A 20,389-nucleotide genomic window follows, 5' to 3' on the forward strand; every position below is an offset into this window, starting at 1 on the left:
ATTTGATGTATTTTATGTTATATGTTCTTTTTTCTTTTTCCGTTTTATTCTTTTTTCTTTATTATTCTTTCTTCTGTTATGTTTATGTATGGAAAATAATAAATATTATTGTAAAAAAAAAGATAAACCTAAAACTTCCCATATATATATATATACAGTGGTGCCCCGCAAGACGAAATTAATTCGTTCTGCGAGTTTCTTTGTCTTGCAGGTTTTTTTGTCTTGTGAAGCACCACTATTAGCGGATTAGCGGATAAGCGGTAATTAGCAGATAAGCGGCTTAGCGGCTATTAACGGCTTAGCGGATTAGTGGATAAGCGGCAATTAGCAGATAGGCGGCTTAGCGGCTTTAAGAAAAAGGAAAAAACTCGCAAGAACCCGAAAATTTTTTCGTCTTGCAAGGCAAGCCCATATAAAAATTCGTCTTGCGAAGCGGCAAAAAAAATGGAAAACCCTTTCGTCTTGCTCGTTTTTCGTTTAGCGAGGCATTCGTCTAGCGGGGTACCACTGTGTATGTGTATATGTGTATATATATGAAAATATATATGAATATATATATATGTATATGTGTATGTATGTATATATATATATATATATATATATATATATATATATATATATATATATATAATGAAACATTACCATAGCCTATTTTGAGGGACTCAAATTTAAGAAAATGGGGAGAGATGGCACAAACTTTTTTTTCAGAGGATTTCTCAGAGTTGATGAGCTTTTTGGGTGTGCAATTGCCGAAAATCGCTCACCTGCACGCCTCTCATCTGTCCCCTCACTGGCAGAAGCTGCCAATCGCCCGCCCAATTGCCGCAGCATCAGCCAATCAACACCAGCCATTGACGCAGCAACCAATGACACACCAAATAGCTGTTGACAGCTGCAGCAGCAACCAATCAAATGTCCACCCCATGCACTATCCAGGTATAAGACGGCCCCCATTTTATTTTATTTTTAAAAAAAACTGAGTCTTTTACACAGAAAAGTGCGGTATTTTAAACAGTTTGCTACTTCCCCAAACCCAGTCCCAGACACATTGACCTTTGAAACCCGAATTTCAGCTGTACTTCTACAACATGAATATATTCCACTTAGTCTGTATACATGATGAACATCCAAAACTATGATGAGGAATGTGCAACCATGTCAAGAAGCAATACTGGTGGATGGGTGGATTCTACCCCCCAACCTGACCATAGAAGATTCAGAATGGCAGATGCTATCTCAGAGGTCCTCAGTTGGAACACAGTCAATGAAGAACGACATTGGGCCCCCTCAGTTACCCGTCCCAATTGCATTAGTGACTAAACATTGCAAAATGCATTTACTTCTTCCAAATCTCGCCATGTTTAATAACATTACTTTATTTTTTCTCCTTAGTTATTTATTTATTCAGTTTACATCTTGCCCTTCCCTCCTGAAGGAACACTTAAGGAATGATAAATATTCATTTTACGAATTTTTTGTCTCACCTTGTGAAGCTAAACTGAGATGTTTGGTTGTCCATGATATTATTGCAGTCTCCTAACATGAAGGGTCATTTTCTTTTCCACAGAAGCAACTGTGTACACCCAAGGGAAAGGGATCTGAGAGGTGGTGGCAATGCCAAGCAGAATAAAATTCAGTTGGAGAAGGAAAATAGAAACACACAGTGATTTCACCATGAACATGAATAAGCTCCTGTGGACTAATATTATTTCTAGGCCTTCAAGTGGGAGCATGGAGTAGAAAAGTATTTCCAGCCACTAGGGGGCGCATAGGAAGACAATAACATCTCTCCGACCCACAGGAGGTAATTTGGAGGCTATGTTGGGAGTAATTAGCCTCCTACCCACTCAAGACGGTGAGTGGGGCCGTTTGCCTGCTGTGCCCGATACCACCCCCGAATTTTTGAGGGGGATGGGGGGCACTAGGCACTAGGCACAAAAACCCTCCTGTGGGATCTCAGCACTCCTGGACGCTGTCTCTGACCTGCGCCACTAGCTGCAAGAACTTCAAAAGAAACAATTTGGCACGAAGGAAATGCACATACTTCAGGAAATGAGGAGGAGTGAAGGCTGCAACAGAAGAGGTCTCTGGAAAAACAAGATTTAAATTGTGAGAAGATACGTCAAGATACGGTATGGCAAATGACTGATGGGGGAGGGGGGGAAATGTTTCATTTTTCTACATATGTGATTAAACCCAAGAATCCCCTCCCTTCAGGAGTCAAAAGCCAGAAATGAGTTTTTAAGGACTTAAGCTGTGAATTTAAGGCTGTGTGGAGATAAACTTTCGAACCAAAGCATGTTTTTAGAAGACTGTGGAATGTATAAGAGCTTTGTGATGACACAGTCAAAAATGCCGTCGCCATTTTGGGAAGCTCTGTCGGAGGACTAAGTCCGGGAGGAGAAATAGTGAAAGAGAGCGTTTCTACATCGTGGGAGAAACTCCTCAAAGAGGTCTTAAGAGCGACAGAGCAATAATTTACAATGGAAAAAGCGATCTTATCTCCGAAGGTGATGATCTATGGGAACCATCTGGAATTGAAGATTGACGACGGGAAATCCACACAGGAGTATTATTGTGTTTATCGGCTTAAGGAGACTATCAGAAGAGACCATAAAGGACAAAGAGAAAATATATGAATAAGAAGTGATGTGGAAACAGCAAGAGAAGATTGGAAAGAACTATGAATATGTGTTTGGACCGTTTGAACATCTATCTGGACTTATTTGGACTGATTTGGACATTAATGCAGAAGTCAAGGTTTAGATCAGAATCCTTCCTCGGATCTGGAAGTATGGGACCCCCCAACAAAATTTAAAAATTCGGCTCTGTAATTTGGAATTTATGTGATGTGGTTTGATTCGATGTGATTGGCCGGTTAATAAAAATTTATTTAAAAAAAATAATAGAAAAGTATTTCCCCTTTTTTCCAATTTGACTGGTGAGATAAGCCGGGTTGTCTAGCACACAAGGGTGGTGGATTTGCATTCAGATTTTAGTACAGGAAAGGGTTCAATGACTGACCTTTAACAAGCCATCGCAATTCCACCTCAGTTTTACTTCCAAAAAATGAGATGACTGATTATGGTACTTGCCTCGTAAGCCTTAGGAATAGGCCTGTGCTATACCAGATAGAAGAAGAAGAAGAGTTTGGATTTGATATCCCGCTCTATCACTACCCGAAGGAGTCTCAAAGCGGCTAACATTCGCCTTTTCCCTTCCTCCCCCACAACAAATGCTCTGTGAGGTGAGTGGGGCTGAGAGACTTCAGAGAAGTGTGACTAGCCCAAGGTCACCCAGCAGCTGCATGTGGAGGAGCGGAGACGCGAACCCGGTTCACCAGATTACAAGACTACCACTCTTAACCACTACACCACACTGACACTACACCACAGATAGGTGGGGTATAAATAAATATGTAAAAATATTTTTATTATTCTAACATATTTCCAGGTACTCCCTTTTCTCATGGATCAAGGTTTGAAGCTGAATAAAACTAGTGATCTATGACTAAATCAAGGCCTGACAACAGGCAAGTACATGTACTGGTTAAAGATTAGCTGTGGCATACTGTGGGTTGCTGGTGCCCGGGGCAGGGGCATGCATGTCAGGGGTGCCTGCACGCTGGAGGGCAGGACACAGTGAGTGAATGGAGCGTGCCATGCAGAGAGGGCAGTCAGTCAATGCAGCCCTTGGTGGGCAAATCTCCCCGAGACATGTGAAGAGGAGCACAAGACCAGGCTGCATTGGGGGTGCCTGTGTGGGGGCCCCTGGTTCACACCCCTCAAAATTGTGGCCCCTGGCCACACAGTCCACACTATGCCCCTCTAGATTAGTGTCTCTTACAGATGTCTAGTAGTTGCACACCTCTGTGTAAATGCAAACAAAGGCAATGTTGTAGCTGGGAAATGGATTTGGTAGTGCTTCACATAAACTGCCTTGAAACCAGATTACTATTTTCACATAGAAACTAAGAGTGCCTCCTTTGAAATATGCCAGATGTATTCAATGGGGCTTACTTTTTGGTAAATGTATGATCTTCTAAGACTTACAACATTTGTATGCTTCATACCTAGCCAAAAAGGCTTCAGATATTTTGTGTCCCCTCCCTCCGCCTCCAGAATGTCTTAGTTCTCTGCAGATAGGAGGAGAAAGCTTATTTAAGGATATGGGATATCATCCACCAACATCTCGTAAGACTTGAGGAAGGATGTGATTTCTTTCAGAGACTGACCACAATGAAATTCTGAGACGATATTTTGCCTGAAGGCAGTGCTAGATAACCATCAACTTAAATTCTTGGCAGACATTAAGAACTCCAAGGCAGCGTTCCAATGGACAGATGGTTGGCAAGTGGTCCATCCTCAAAGCTCAAATGGCTTATCTGTGGTCATGATTATTTTGATGTGGTCCATCAAGATAAGGGGGAGGGGGATGAAAGAAAGCTGATGAAGATTCCAGAATGGCGCACATTGTTACTGATCATTCTTAATCCCCATATGGAACATGTTCTACTATTCCTTAAAGGAAACAACTCAGGTGTCACAGTCCGGTTCACGGGTGATTGAAGTCCTGGCAGGGGACATCAGGACCGGGGGCAAGATGGCGGGGTGGGAGCAGGAATGGGGGTCCGGAAGCCAAGAGTCAGGAAGCCAAGAGTCTGAGGGTCAGGAAGCAAGGAGTCACAAAGTCAAGGGTCTGAGAATCAAGAAGCAAGGAGTCACAAAGCCAGGGGTCCGAGGATCAAGAAGCAAGGAGTCAAACGCAGCAAGGCAGGGAACATGTTGCTGTGTCAAAGAGCAGAAGGGAAATGCTGACCTTATATCCCTTCCTGGCTCTTGCCACCAGGTGCTGTGAGTTACCAATTGGCCTCACCTGTGCGGCCGTGCCTTGCCTCTTCAGAACAAACTTAGGAAGGCCCCAGTCCTGCAAAGTCCAATTGGTCACAGGGCCTGGCTCCTGCATGCACACCTGACATCAGGTAACTGGTGCACTTTAATTATGGGATGGAGTATGCTTGCAATCCCTGCTGTGGCTTCCTGCAGTCGTATATCCCAGTTACAGTTGTGAACGAGACATGCGACACGTAAGATGGTTTAGTGCTGACATGTCATAACCACCACGTTGAGCTTTTCATCTCTTGAAGAGACTAAGAAAATCTTCAACTCTGTTAAATCAACATTCTTGTGATAAACTTTTTTGTATGAGCATACATCTTTCCACAAGGGTCAACATTGATGCCGAAATCCAGCATCGCCTGAGCTCTGCAAGTGCAGCTTTCTCCCGACTGAAGCGCAGAGTGTTTGAGGACCGGGACATTCACATGGAAACCAAAATGCTTGTTTACAAAGCTATTGTACCACCAACCTTATTGTATGCTTGTGAAACATGGACCACTTACAAACGCCATCTCCAACTTCTCGAAAGTTTCCATCAACAGTGTCTCCGAAAAAGCTTACACATCACTTGGGAAGATAGGCAAACTAAAATCAATGTACTGGATGAAGCAAAGATCACCAGTGTTGAAGCAATGATTCTTCAACATCAACTTTGTTGGACTGGTCATGCTGTGCAGATGCCTGATTATCGTCTTCCAAAGCAACTACTCTATTCAGAACTTAAAAATGGAAAGCGTAATGCTGGTGGTCAACAAAAGAGGTTTAAAGACTGTCTCAAGGCAAATCTTAAAAAATGTAGTATAAACACCGACAACTGGGAAACACTGGCCTGCGAGCACTCCAGCTGGAGAACAGCCTTTACCAAAGGTGTAATGGACTTTGAAGACACTCGAACTCAGAACTCAAGGGAGAAATGTGCTAAGAGGAAGGCACACCTCGCAAATCCACACCATGATCAACTCCCTCCCAGGAATCAATGTCCCCAACTGTGGAAGGACGTGTGGGTCCAGAACTGGCCTCCACAATCACTTATGGATTCATTGTTAAAACCGTGTTTATGGAAGACAATCTTACTTGGCTACGAGTGATCGCCAAAGAAGAAGAAGACTGCCAAAGTGAAGTAGCTAAAAAATGAAGCACTTCTGAAGACTATCCAATGATAGCGACTACTCAGAAGGCTTTCAAAATGGACTAGGCAAAGTCATGTCTAGATCTAGCGGCTACCAGTCCAGATGTTAGCTCAGTTAACTTCCATTTTCATATTCACTGTCATTCTGAATACAGGAGCTGGGGAACAAAACTGCAAGTGCCTAGTCTGTGGTCTCAGCATATATCCCATCAGAAATCCAAAATGCACAAGAAGCCGCTCTTCCTGCTCAGTTCCTGTTTGCGGTAGTTTGGTCTCTCCTGTGTTTTACATGCCCTTTTAAACATGATGACATTTCAATTGATGTGAGGACTGATGTGGTGGCTGATGTAGGTGACTTCTCCTTCGATGAGAGTAACACCCTCACCATTTTGTAGCCCAGTCATTCTTTATGCTCTTTTCTATGTGGCAGCCATTTTGTGTTACCCACAGCTCCGTGGCAGCCATTTTGTGACTGGTGCCCACGGAATTTTCTTGAAATTCCAAATGTGCCCACAGCTCCAAAAAAGTTGGCAACCCTTGGTGTTCATAAAATTGTGTATCAGCACTTCTGTATCTCGTTTCATTAGAGGTCCATGGCTTTCTACTCTGTTAGAATATTTTCCTGCTTAAAGATTTCGTATCCATGGTTGGCATTTTAAGCATTCCAGCAAAAGTGTCTCTTAGAAAACTTCTGTGCCTAAAAATAGCTGACCCAACTCATTTAAGTATACTTCCTTCCTTCCTTCCTTATAATCTTGGAGTACTTACTTGGCCCTCTTTTTGAGGAGGCTTATCTGAGTCTCACACTTCCAGTATAATGCGTTTCTTTACAGTTTATTGTTCAGTGTGATGTCTGAGGCTTAAATATTTCATGGAGAACAATTTCTCTTTTTGATGTGTGGGATTCCTCAAGCATGTCCCTTTCTTCTTCCAGTCAGCTGAGATGTGCCCCTTTTAAAGGTGAAAGTAAGCAGCTGATCTGATGTAAAATTAAATTCCTATAGATATGCACTCAATCCAGCCTGAACTTGAATTGTTGAGATAAGTATAGTAATTCAGATGGATGTGTGAGTGCCGGCCTGCAATTCAGTTGGAGGCAACTCCTTGTAGTAACTTCAGTTGAACAGACTTATAAGTGCAATCTACTTGGCTCCTAAAATACGGTACTTGGACACTATTTGTCGCACAGCTGGGATAAGTGTGTTCTGAACGCCACTTGAACCTTGCTTCTTCTTTCTTACGTTCTATAAGAAAAACACACAGTTCCCTAACTGCACTTTAAACATATACAGGCGACAGTAGTCAGTTGTATTTATATTAATGTGTCACTGCAGTGGGGTTCCTTATCGTTACACATTGGTAGCACTAATCTTGCTGACTGGAGCATGCTGAACGGTATATCCCCAAATTTTAATCTGGAACAAAGTATTTGATTAATAATGTTTGATGTCAACAAAGAATGTGTGGCTCTTATCAACCTAAAGATTGCTTTAATGATTTTTAAAATTAAAATGGTTATCTGTGAAATTTCAGGCTTCTAAGTAATGCAAAAATGCTTGAAAATTCAATCTTAAATTAAAACGAATTCTCTATTAAAGATAATACATGCACGTGGTCCTAAAGCCACATTTTTCAGAGTCATTTGCCATTCTGGAATTTGTATTTTTGTTGTTACTGTTAATTTCTGCTGATTTTTTACCTATTCCTGTTGAGGTACCTTATACTCTGCCATGTAAACATGATGACCCATGACCCCTCTGGTTTGCAGATCTTACAAACCAGAGAAACTCCACATGTAGTATGTGGATTTTCAGATGTAACGTTCTTCAAATAAAACGGGAAAAGTACCATTTTTTGTTCTACTAAAGAATGCCACACATATAACACCACCTTGGGTGGTTCTCTTACAAAGGGAATACAGTGGTACCTCCGGTTAAGTACTTAATTTGTTCTGGAGGTCTGTTCTTAACCTGAAACTGTTCTTAACCTGAAGCACCACTTTAGCTAATGTGGCCTCCTGCTGCCGCCGCACCACCGGAGCACGATTTCTGTTCTTATCCTGAAGCAAAGTTCTTAACCTGAAGCACTATTTCTGGGTTAGCGGAGTCTGTAACCTGAAGCGTATGTAACCCGAGGTACCACTGTAAGGGGGAAAAGCACTGCTGCATACCACAAGGAAGTTAAATGAGTGTTTCCCAAACTTGGGTCTCGAGCTGCTTTTGGATATCAAATCCCATAATCCCGGACCCCTGGTCTTGCTAGCTAGGGATGATGGGAATTGTAGTCCCAAAACAGCTAGAGACCCAAGTTTCAGAAACACTGAGTTAAACTAAAACTCAGTTCAGAAAGTGAATGAAAGAGCTGCCTGATTGATTGCCCCCATGCAAAAATTTTGCTGATTATGAGAAGGTAGTGTATTAAGAAGAAGGCTTCAAGAGGATCTTTAACATCAAGGTATGAGCGGGTGGCGCTGTGGTCTAAACCACTGAGCCTCTTGGGCTTGCTGATGGGAAGGTCAGCGGTTCGAATCCCCACGATGGGGTGAGCTCCCGTTGCTCAGTCCCAGCTCCTGCCCACCTAGCAGTTTGAAAGCATGTTAAAGTGCAAGTGGATAAATAGGTACCGCTCCGGTGGGAAGGTAAACAGCGTTTCCATGCGCTGCTCTGGTTCGCCAGAAGCAGCTTAGACATGGTGGCCACATGAACTAGAAAAACTGTCTGCTGACGAACACCGGCTCCCTCGGCCAGTAAAGCGAGATGAGCACCGCAACCCCAGAGTTGTTTGCGACTTGACTTTACCTTTACCTTTATGAGCATTCTACCTGTGGGCACATCAGTGGAAGGATGGAGGGAGGAGAAGATGCCGAGTGAAAAGGTAAGGTAATGGGAGTGAACCACCCCCACCCCACCCCCCGTTTGCTGAGCATTTGACAGTAGCCAATTCTCCAAGTCTGCATCACAACTAGAGTAAAGTAGTACTCTGTTAATCTTCCTCCTGTCCTCTGAGGTATAAAACTAGGAGGGCAGATGTATTATCTGGGAAGTGTTCCAACTTCATTAAGTCCAAGGCATCAGTGGTTCCAGCATGCCCACTGCCAGAGGAGTGTCACAAGCAGGGAAAAAAATCTAGCATCTGCAGGGAAAGGATTAAGGAAAATTAGGAACTCATCAGCAACTGCAGGTTTCTTTAGTGGCATGCAGTAGCTCACAGCGTTTGCCAGTGACGAGAGCCAACTTTTCAAGTCTCTATGGAACAGACCCCCCCCCCCCAAACCTCCACCCACGGCTTTCCTCCTGCATATCTGCTGACCTCTCAACCAGGACGGGAACTTGAAAAGACACTCACTGACTAGAGGCATAGAGCTAAGAGACAGAGGTCAATGATGGGGTAATGCAGAGCAAATTAAAAAGCACTCCACAATTCTAAATGGCTTTGCTGCAACAGAAGCATGTTCTGACATGGTGCATAAGCTGCCAAGGCTATTTTCCTCCCTCCCTTTGTTCAGAAGATTTCATAATTTTGTTGTTGTTCTAAAGTCAGCATGTTTGTATAGGGTATGCAACTTCTTAAAAGACTAGAAGGCAGCCTAGCAGCAGTTTTAAAAATGTATCCGCAAGATTCAAGTCTTTTTGAATATAAGAGGATTTAAGTACAGAAATGAAATGTTTATTTGCCAAGCTGAGATCATTTGGGAATTTTGCAGGTGCTTTGCAGCCAGGTGCTGTGAAAGAGTTTCCCATTTGAGCACCCTTTGATGAGCAGAATTGCATATAATTCATGATTTCCAAGATATGGGGTGATTTGCAAGAGATGGAGCTTTCTAAAGTTGTCCGAGGACTTTTGACATGTGCTTCAGGCCATCAAGCACTAGATATTTGGCTACCCAGCGTGACTTGTTTGCCTGCATTTGAGGGTAAAATTGCTTGACTTCACAGTGACCTTGATGCTGATATTATAGCAAGTCCAAATGAGGTGTCCAATATGCCATCTGAGAGAGTTTTGTGGGATCAATTTCAGTTAATGCAGTCTGAGAACACGGACAAAGTACTTGCTGATATGCATCCATCCACATGATCTCTCGACCCTTGGCCGATTAAAGCTAGCCAGGGAGGTTTCACTGCACGGGTTCAGACTAGTAAATGTCTCATTACTAGAAGGAGAGATGCCTCTGGTTTTAAGAGAGGCTATTATACAACTTCCCTAAAGGTGAGAACTTCAGAGCAAATTGTGCTGGACAATTATAGGTCAGTGGCCAACACTCCTTTTCTGGGTAAGTTGACTGAGAGAGTAGTGGCCATGCTACAAACATTCTTGGAAGATACAGATCATCTTGACTGGCTTTGGAGATGAATTGGCCCTGGTCACTCAGATGCATAGCTGTCAACTTACAGATTTGAAAATAAGGGGCCAGCAGCCTTGAAAATAAGGGACCAGCAGCCAAAATAAGGGACCTGCAGCCTCACCTGCTCCAGGCACTCCAGTCTTCCTGTCCTCCTGCAGTCTGGTCAAACTCATGCTGGTAGCTTCGAGAACACTGTCCAACCAACTTTGTAACCAGAGGTTCAACTGAAGAGAATCTGAATCACATGCACCACAAGGCCTATGCAGCCTCAACTTAAGATGGCTCCCCAGCCTGGCTTTGCACTGCAAAGTTTGCAGCAGCACGTGCAACAAAATGGCGTCCAGCATTCAAAAAACTCCTCAGCTTGCATTAACTAGCCACACACAAGGCATGCAAGCTCCACCCCCCCAGTCGTTCTTAGACTTCTTATTGGGTGAGCAACGCAGCCAAGCAACACAGTTGGAGCCTCCCTCCTCCCTGGCCGGCAGGGAGGGAGGGAGAGGAGCTGCTTCCTTTGAAATTTAAGGGACATAATTTAAGGGACATTTAAGGGACATCCATCAATAAGGGACAGCAGCGGGACATGGCGCTGGAATAAGGGACTGTCCCTTCAAATAAGGGACACTTGACAGCTATGCTCTGATGGATGGGGGTGTCAGAAATGTTCCTTCCCAGAGTGAAAGTGAGGGATCCGAGGCCCAAGGAGCGGGGAGGCAGAAAGAGATGGAGGTTTGCTTTCTTCACAGGCAGAGAGTGAAGCAAGCCCCTCCTTCCCTGGAATACTAGTCATAAATTCCCAGGAAAATTTAAGGCAGGCAGAGGAGCCACAACTTTCAGACACGCTTTCAGAGGAGGAGATGCAAGCTGGACGGTCTGTTCCAGAATCTCCTTGCTTTCGGAGAGTTCAGGCTTGGCGTCAAGCCCACAAAAGGAGCAGCAGCTAATGGCGTATTTCCTGTTGGAAAAGAGCCCACCCTCCAGTGGGCTCAACTGACCTATCTAGCGAGGAAGATTGAGCTGTGTGCTCGGACTGAGCTACTGTGTAAATAGCAATAAATCTGGACATTATAAAAGCACCAGCCTGTTGTCTCTTGGTGTGAGGGAGAGATTGTAAATCCTGACAGGGGGAGCGCAATCCTGCTGTTGTTACTTGATCTCTCAGAGGTATTCAAGACGGCTGAACATGCTGTCTTCCTGGACCAGCTCTGTGGGAAAAGGTGGCACTCTCCCTCAATGGTGCCATTCCTACCTGCAAGACCATTAACACAGAGTGACTTTGAGTGACTGTAAGTCAGCCCCCTGGCATATGGGGTTCCCCTCAGGGTACCATCTCGACCCCAATGGTTTTAAACAGTTGCTTGAAGGTGGCCGGGGGGGGGGTTTGGTGATGGGCCAATAAACTGAAGCTGAATCCTAATAAGACAGAAACCCATGGGCAAGCAGTTCCCAAGTTTGGGAAACTGGCAGGTTGCCTGTTCTTGACAGAGCTGCACTCTCCCTGAAGGAGCAAGTATGTAGCTTGAGGGCACCTCTTAGATTCAACACTGTCACTGGAAGCAAAGGTGTCCTCAGTGGTCAAGGGAGGGTTTTTTTGGGGGGGGTTTAGCAGCTGTGACTAATACTCCAGCTATGGCCGTTCTTGGACAGGGCTAGGATGGAGGGAAGAAAAGATAATTCCCTCGGTAGAATTACAGATCTGGCTTAAGACACTTAACTATTGGCTTCACCTAAACTCAAATCCCCCTGGTCTAATATCCCTAGTGCTGTAAGATTGTCACAAGAGCACCTGGACTAAAATTGTCTATCAAAAACTTTACTCTTCTAGTTTATCACCACAACAGCTACTCACTTTGGGTTTTAGTAAAGCAAACAGTCTAATTTGTCAGCGCATAAATGATATCAAGCGTCAGAACAACTTGCCCACAATAAGGAAATTTTGCCCTTGGTGTGACTATTTTCCACCTACTCATTTCGACTCTCTGGCACCCTATCTGCATAACCTAGCAATTCTAAAATATAGGCGCGTTTTTACTCTCGCAAGATTGAATGTATTGCCCTCGGCGGTACTTGAGGGACAATTCCAACAGATTCCACACGAAAAACGCTTATGTCCCTTTGAAGATGGCAATACCAAATTGGTGGCGCATGCCCTTCTGGCATAAAAACTTGAGGAATGAGATTATCACCCCTCTTTTATTGTCCATTCCGGGTCGCCCAACCACTGCCACAGTGTCCTTTCTCTTGGCAGATCAAGATGAGCAGGTGACAGCAAAGGTTGCAAGGTTTTTATCTGGGGCAATCAGAATAAGATCCACTATTTGACTATTGATTCAAAACTGTAAAATGTATTTTATATAATTGACTCCCCCCCTATTCTTTGTATATCATATTGTTGCTTTATTGCTATGGCCGACGGCTGACGCAAATAAAGATTCATTCATTCATTCATAATGGCTGTGAACCACCAACCCCATCACCTTCCAACAGCCAGAGGTGATGAGAGATATGGCCCAAGAACATCTGGAGGATGCCAGGTTGGGGAAGTTTGACTTAGACATTGACTCCAGTCCTTCCTTTTCTCACTTCCTGCTAGACTCTATTCCCTATCAGATTCAATGCACATGAAAAGTTGGGAAGAAAGTCCAACACCGTCGCATTTTATTTCAAAAGCGGGTGATTATTTAGAAGGAAGCTGAAAGGGAGAACTAAATGGGCTAACTTTCTCCAAGACACTTGGGAAGCTATTTTAAATCATTATGATAGAAGCTCAGCTAGAATGTATATCAACAGATTAGGAAATGTACTAAAAAAAAAAAATTCAAGATGATGCCAACGTGATTAATGAACAGAGGCAAGGAAGCTATAAAAAGCAGAAAGGCTGACTTCAGAAAATGGAAGCCTTTCCCAAATGAGAATAGAGAGCAGCACAAACTCTGCCAAAACTCTGTATGTTGATGATAGGAGTACAAAAAAAGAATTTGGAGCCACATATTGCTAAAAACAGAGGGACACGGGTGGCGCTGTGGGTTAAACCACAGAGCCTAGGACTTGCCAATCAGAAGGTCGGCGGTTCGAATCCCCATGATGGGGTGAGCTCCCGTTGCTGGGTCCCTGCTCCTGCCAACCTAGCAGTTTGAAAGCACGTCAAGTGCAAGTAGATAAATAGGTACCGCTCTGGCGGGAAGGTAAACGGCGTTTCCGTGTGCTGCTCTGGTTCGCCAGAAGTGGCTTAGTCATGCTGGCCACATGACCCGGAAGCTGTACGCCGGCTCCCTCGGCCAATAAAGCAAGATGAGTGCCGCAACCCCAGAGTCGGCCACGACTGGACCTAATGGTCAGGGGTCCCTTTACCTTTATTGCTAAAAACCTTAAGACCAACAGGAAGAAATCTTTAGAATATATCGGGGGAAGGTGGACAGGATGGTGGTTTGATCGTTAGATGACAAAGGAGTGAAAAGAGTTCTAAAGGATGAGAGGGATATTTCAGAGTATCCAAATTAATTATTTCTGTCTGACTTCGTTAGGGAAGATACCGTGCTTGAACTGGTATCATGCCAGTTGTCAGAAACAGCGGAGGGCGGGAAGAGTGCTAAGGGTTTCCACAAACATCTGGCTGGCCGTTGTGGCCACTGGATGCTGGACAAGATGGTCACCAGGATTTTATTATCGTCTGAATTTAACAGGAGAATGAAGTCCAATAAAGTTGGCAAGAGTTGAAGTTTCTTGAAAATGAACAAGTCTCGAGGTCCAGTTTGCACAGACGCAATAGTTCTTAAAGGAAAAAGGAAAAGAAACTGCAACTTGCAACTTGTTGCAAAAGTCTGTCTCCATACCAGGGAATTGGAAAGTAGACAACCTAAAGATGGGATTTAGGAGGGGGATCCAAACAATCACTGTCCAGTTAGCTAAGCTTCAGTTCTGGATAAAGCGAGAGGCAGCATTAAGGTTAGAATTATTAAGCGTATAGAAAACTAACAAAAGCTTAAGAATGAAAGATGCCTTGGAAAAGATGTTCTATATAGCTTTCATAAACCATTTTTTCTCCCCCAACTGATGGTCCTGAAAAAAGAGTTCATCATAAATTAAGGTTCCAAGTATGTGAACAATCATCTACTGCAGAACACAAATTAAGGGAAGTAAGCAATACCTAAACTTTGCACATGGATCACAAGTAATGCTAAACCATGCTTTACCAATACAAGGATAAGCCACAGTGAGACTTTGGAATATGTGCTCGTTCCTTCCCCCCGTTGCATGGTCACATGAAGAGAAGATTGGAAACTCCCACAGTTAACACTACAACCAAACCCTAAAATGTGGCAAATCTTATCTATGGTTATTAAAACTAAGGTAAACATAAGGACCCCAGTCCAGTCAAAGGTGGAGTTGCAGCGCTCATCTCGCTTTCAGGCCGAGGGAGCCAGTGTTTGTCCACAAACAGCTTTCTGGGTCATGTGGCCAGCAGGACTAAACCGCTTCTGGTGCAATGGGACACTGTGATGAGTGCCAGAGCGCATGGAAACGCCATATACCTTCCTGCCACTAAGACAGCTTAGGGAAGTATGGTTCTGCTAATCATAATCTGTGAGATCCACCACAATTTGTCGAGTTAACTGTGGTTAGCTCATGAGTTACATCCACCTTTACACTCCTGAGAATTCAACTTTTTCTGGTGTTCAGGCAACGAATGTTCAGGACAACACCATCAGATTCTCTAAAAGAACAGACATCCAGGAAAAAAGGAACATAATTTGGCAACCAGTGTGGTCTTAGGAAGTGGAAAAGATCACTGTGTTAACCTGCTGGAACGTGGAGCCTTCCCGACACGCATTAGTCCTTTTGATGGGAGCTATTGGTTTAAAATCTCAATATACATGTGTTTTAGAAAATTAAAATAGAAAATAGCAAAGGTTTCTTTCTTTTGGTCCACTTTGCTAATTAATATGTCAAAGCTCGTAAAGGAGGACTCATCAACTTTTCTCCAGTACTGTATCATTTTAAAGAGCTGTGTCAGCAGAGAGCTCAGCAGACAGTCAATACATATTAAGAGAGTCGCAAGCATTAAATCAAAAGGGAAAAGGAAAAGAAAGAAAGAGGGAGCCATATGAAAAATGAAAATAAAGCAAATAGCTGTGAGGCTAATGGAATACCATTTGTGACTTTGCATAAACGAGGGGAAAGGGCAGCATTTGCCCAACATAAACAATAACCTGTACATAAATCCTTCTTACCAATTCCATTATAAGTACTATAACACACAACAGTTAGTTGCACATTTATAACAGCTCAAATTAAGAGAGGCATCTCGTGAGTTTTTGTGGCAAATACACTAGAGCACTAACCACCCATGTTAGCGCAGCTTGCTGGAATATGGTATTTTGCAGCAATTGTGGCTCAGTAACCTTGCCGCCTTTCCCAATTTTGGTTCAAAATTTGGAAAGGAGTACGACAAGGCTGTATATTGTCTCCCTGCTGATTTAACTTATATGCAGAATTCATCCTGCGAAAGGCTGGGCTGGATGAATCCCTAGCCGGAATTAAGATCGCCGGAAGAAATATCAACAACCTCAGATATGCAGATGACACAACCTTGATGGCAGAAAGTGAGGAGGAATTAAAGAACCTTTTAATGAGGGTGAAAGATGAGAGCGCAAAATATGGTCTGAAGCTCAACATCAAAAAATCAAAGATCATGGCCACTGGTCCCATCACCTCCTGGAAAATAGAAGGGGAAGAAATGGAGGCAGTGAGAGATTTTACTTTCTTGGGCTCCATGGTCACTGCAGATGGTGACAGCAGCCACGAAATTAAAAGACGCCTGCTTCTTGGGAGAAAAGCAATGACAAACTTAGACAGCATCTTAAAAAGTAGAGACATCACCTTGCCAACAAAGGTCCGTATAGTAAAAGCTATGGTTTTCCCAGTAGTGATGTATGGAAGTGAAAGCTGGACCATAAAGAAGGCTGATCGCCGAAGAATTCATGCTTTTGAATTATGGTGCTGGAGGAGACTCTTGAGAGTCCCATGGACTGCAAGAAGATCAAACGCATCCATTCTTAAGGAAATCAGCCCTGAGTGCTCATTGGAAGGACTGATCGTGAAGCTGAGGCTCCAATACTTTGGCCACCTCATGAGAAGAGAAGACTCCCTGGAAAAGACCCTGATGTTGGGGAAGATGGAGGGCACAAGAAGAAGGGGACGACAGAGGACGAGATGGTGGGACAGTGTTCTTGAAGCTACCAGCATGAGTTTGACCAAACTGTGGGAGGCAGTGGAAGACAGGAGTGCCTGGCGTGCTCTGGTCCAGGGGGTCACAAAGAGTCGGACACGACTAAACAACAACAACAACCTTGCTGCTATCCCAACATTACACCACATACTCCAAAGGGCTTATTACTTTTCCACTTTGCCTCCCACACCTTTGAAAGTATTGTCTAGAAATGTTGCAGATTGGACAGGGGGAAATATTCACCTCCAGGTCTCTTCTTCAGCTTGCTCCCCCCATTTAAGACTCACTGCTTCCATTTCACTGTGGGTTCAATAGTAAACTGTCTAGCCGGATGAAAGCGTCTAGTAAATATTATTAGGAATTATTTGCACCAGGCGGCTGCTTTGGGGAAGATGAGAGTGCTGTGCCATACCACTCTCCACCATTCAACATAGTCTTTCTGAGATCTTCGTGAATGGTAAGAACTGGTGCCTAAGTTGACTTGTTTGCCTGTTCTTTCTCACCCCGTTTCCCTTTTGTGTCATCTTAGGCCTCCAGGCAAGAACTGTATTTGTGCTGTTTGTTGGTTAAAACTTAAATTAATATTGAATGTTGGGTCTTCTTGTTAATATCAACACAACAACAGCACCAATTCAAATTAAAATAAGTGCAGGTGGAAGGGGAAATTGGGGGGGGGGGAGGAGGTCAGCACTCAAAGATTTGACCATATAGGTATGATATATAGGTTGGTAAGCTAAAAAGCAGAGACATCACCTTGCTGACAAAGGCCCGTATAGTTAAAGCTATGGTTTCCCCAGTAGTGATGTACGGAAGTGAGAGCTGGACCATCAAGAAGGCTGATAGCCGAAGAATTGATGCTTTTGAATTATGGTGCTGGAGGAGACTCTTGAGAGTCCCATGGACTGCAAGTAGATCAAATCTCTCCATTCTGAAGGAAATCAGCCCTGAGTGCTCACTGGAGGGACAGATCCTGAAGCTGAGGCTCCAATACTTTGGCCACCTCATGAGAAGAGAAGACTCCCTGGAAAAGACCCTGATGTTGGGAAAGATGGAAGGCACAAGGAGAAGGGGACGACAGAGGACAAGATGGCTGGGCAGTGTTCTTGAAGCTACGAACATGAGTTTGACCAAGCTGCGGGAGGCAGTGGAAGACTGGAGTGCCTGGTGTGCTCTGGTCCATGGGGTCATGAAGAGTCAGACACAACTAAACGACTAAACAACAACAACAGCAAAGCTAAAATCTGCAATCCACAATATGCAGCTATTTCACGCATACTGAGTAAGGACCTGCCCAGTCTACACTAATGGGTTGTCAAGATGGTGTTTACTTTTCCAATGCTGAAAAAATGATGCGTTTGGCAACCAATGCCTAAGTCACTGCCTGTAAATTTTTGTCCTGTTTCCTGGAACAAGGGAATGCAGACAGTGGTCTCTGTCCAAAAGGAAAACAACAACATGGCAGTACTACACTATGTGTGTACCCACCTGCAACAGTGCATTGCCAGCAGCTGGAGGAGGAATGCATTCTCTCCCCCCCCCCCCAAATAATCTCTGTTCTATGGAGTGCAATCTCAAATACAGGGCAGAGGCTTTAAGCGAAGAGAGCACAGCTTTCTGTTGGCTATAGTTCCATTGGCTATAGCAGTTTCCCAAATTAGGTTCTCCAGCAACTCTCATTATCCTTAGCTAGCAGGACCAGTGGGTCAGTCCAAAAACAGCTAAAGACTCAAGTTTGGGAAACCCTGGGCTATTGTATCCGTTTGGGTAGTATGGGTAAGTAAAGTAGATTCTGTAATATATTGGGGGGGGCACAAATTAAAAGCACTGTGGATTGCATTTAGCAACTAATACATGTTTCAGTTGTAAATAGTGCCACTGGCAGGTGTCTGGAAATCCATATGGTTCTTAAAAGGAACACATTTGCTTTCCATTTCTATAAATGTACCCCCCCCAAAAAAAAATGTGTGACAAGAAATTCTGGGTTATGTTAAGTTGTAATTTTTTCTCATGGGTGTAAGGGCCAAATTTTTGTGGATAGCCTTGAGCATGTCATACTAAATGCCAGGAGAAACTGGTAGAGACAGTAAGAATTTTATCATAAAAATGCGGATATGTTTGGAACTGAGGGCTGTCAACCCCATCAATAGTTTTAGTGAAATTATGTACAACAACAAGCAGGAACAGCAGCTCCCCAGAGCTGTGCATGTATGGATAAATAAATAAAGAGGAGATAGAAGGCCCATCACAAAACATTATAAAATCCACAGCTGGTCCAAGAAGACCAGCTGTAATCTGATGGCTGTTTTTCAGAAACCCAGGGTTGTTGTCTTTCTAATTTGCTCTTGACACTTATGGATAGGGAAAAAACCACCCACCCACACTTGGAGCTTGAAATGGTAGATTCTTGATTTTCTGAGCAACTCTTTGCCCACTTTTATGTCTGCAATGGGATTTGTTCCAATGTGGACTGACAGGAAGGGCTTATATTTATCGTTGGCAAACTTAAGGCAGCTGCAATATTTGCAAGCCTCCTTCTGCGTAATAGCAGGGCACACCTTTCCAAATGATGAGTCACTTCTTGGAAACTTTCTTGTATTCTCCTCAATGAAGAGAAAACAGAAATTTCAGGTGCAAGGAAAACAGAAGGTACCAGCTGAGAGAGAACCTCAGTTTCAAATAAATAAGAAAACCTCTTTAGTATGCAGGTGAAGGAAAGGATTGGTGGAGATGGGGAAGGGTGGAAGACAAGAAACATTAAAGAGGTATTGGCTGAGGAAATATGAGCAGCCTAAATGTCAAAAAGGCTGAATAGAAATTTCATGTATTTCCCAGAATTATTCACTATTTGTATATACTTTAATTTGGGTGTGTGTGTCATTTTTAGGGCATAGGAACGTGATAACACTGAAGCCTATATTTTTCTAACGCTTGCAAAATCTTTTTAACTTATTCAAAATGACTAAGTTCCCCATACCCTTTTCAAGCAGGACATAGCTTCTGAAGATAAGTAGAAAAGATACCAAAATATTTCTCTCTGACATTCTGTTTCTGAGGAAGTTAAGTAATTTTCTAAACTTGCATGGGAGAACTTAAAAATGATTCTTAGCTTGTGAGCTTCTTGCCTGATGCAATCAAGAGTAACTCTCACCGTGGGAATGCTTCCAGTATGAAGAAGGAATATATTTATTGTCCCTCCCAGACCCCATGTTGCAGGACCAGTTTGAATCCAATAGATACTAAATACTTCAGAACAGAAAAGTAAGGGGAGTTGAGGAAAAAATATGGACTTTAATATTTTTTCTCTGCATGATCCATAGATTCACATAAACAAGTGCATTCAGGCCAACTCAAATTATGAAGTAAGAAGTTTTCATTCAATTCACATTCCAAGATCTCCTGAAAAAACTTGCAGTTCCATTTAGTGAACAAGAAGACACACTTTAAAAAACCCCACACAACTCTACATTTCTATTTGGTGTGCTCTCTCATAATCAAGACAGCACAAGTAGGGTGTCCCAGAGGCATTCCACAATATATGAAGGGAGAAGATCCAAAATTCAGAACTAATACAAGACCTTTCAAATACTTCCCCTGGGCCTGCACAGAACAGCATTTAAAGCAAATTTAGTTTGTGTGAACTAGACAAGAACTCTGTGCAGCATAGTCAAGTCAAACCAAGAACCTCTTACCTAGTTTATGTTCAGTCAACAAGCAAACATTGCTTTCATCTGGCACTGAAGAAAATGGAGGAAAAAGAGAAACAGTTAACAGATATTGTCATGAATCAAACA

The 20,389-nt window shown here is 43.3% G+C and overlaps 1 protein-coding gene across 3 annotated transcripts in view; it reads right to left on the reverse strand.

The window, feature by feature from the left end:
* PARD3B (par-3 family cell polarity regulator beta) overlaps window positions 1-20,389 on the reverse strand; it is a 617,714-nt gene that overhangs the window by 317,948 nt on the left and 279,377 nt on the right. For 2 of the 3 annotated variants that reach the window (XM_053366062.1, XM_053366043.1), the window contains exon 16: window positions 20,288-20,332. The exons of the other annotated variant lie outside the window; for it this stretch is intronic. In XM_053366062.1, coding sequence (XP_053222037.1) covers window positions 20,288-20,332 — 45 coding nt within the window. The remainder of the gene's footprint in view (window positions 1-20,287; window positions 20,333-20,389) is intronic. 3 annotated transcript variants of the gene reach the window in all.

This window comes from Podarcis raffonei, chromosome 1, assembly GCF_027172205.1.
Source record: "Podarcis raffonei isolate rPodRaf1 chromosome 1, rPodRaf1.pri, whole genome shotgun sequence".
In the NCBI taxonomy this organism is placed as follows: Eukaryota; Metazoa; Chordata; class Lepidosauria; order Squamata; family Lacertidae; genus Podarcis; species Podarcis raffonei.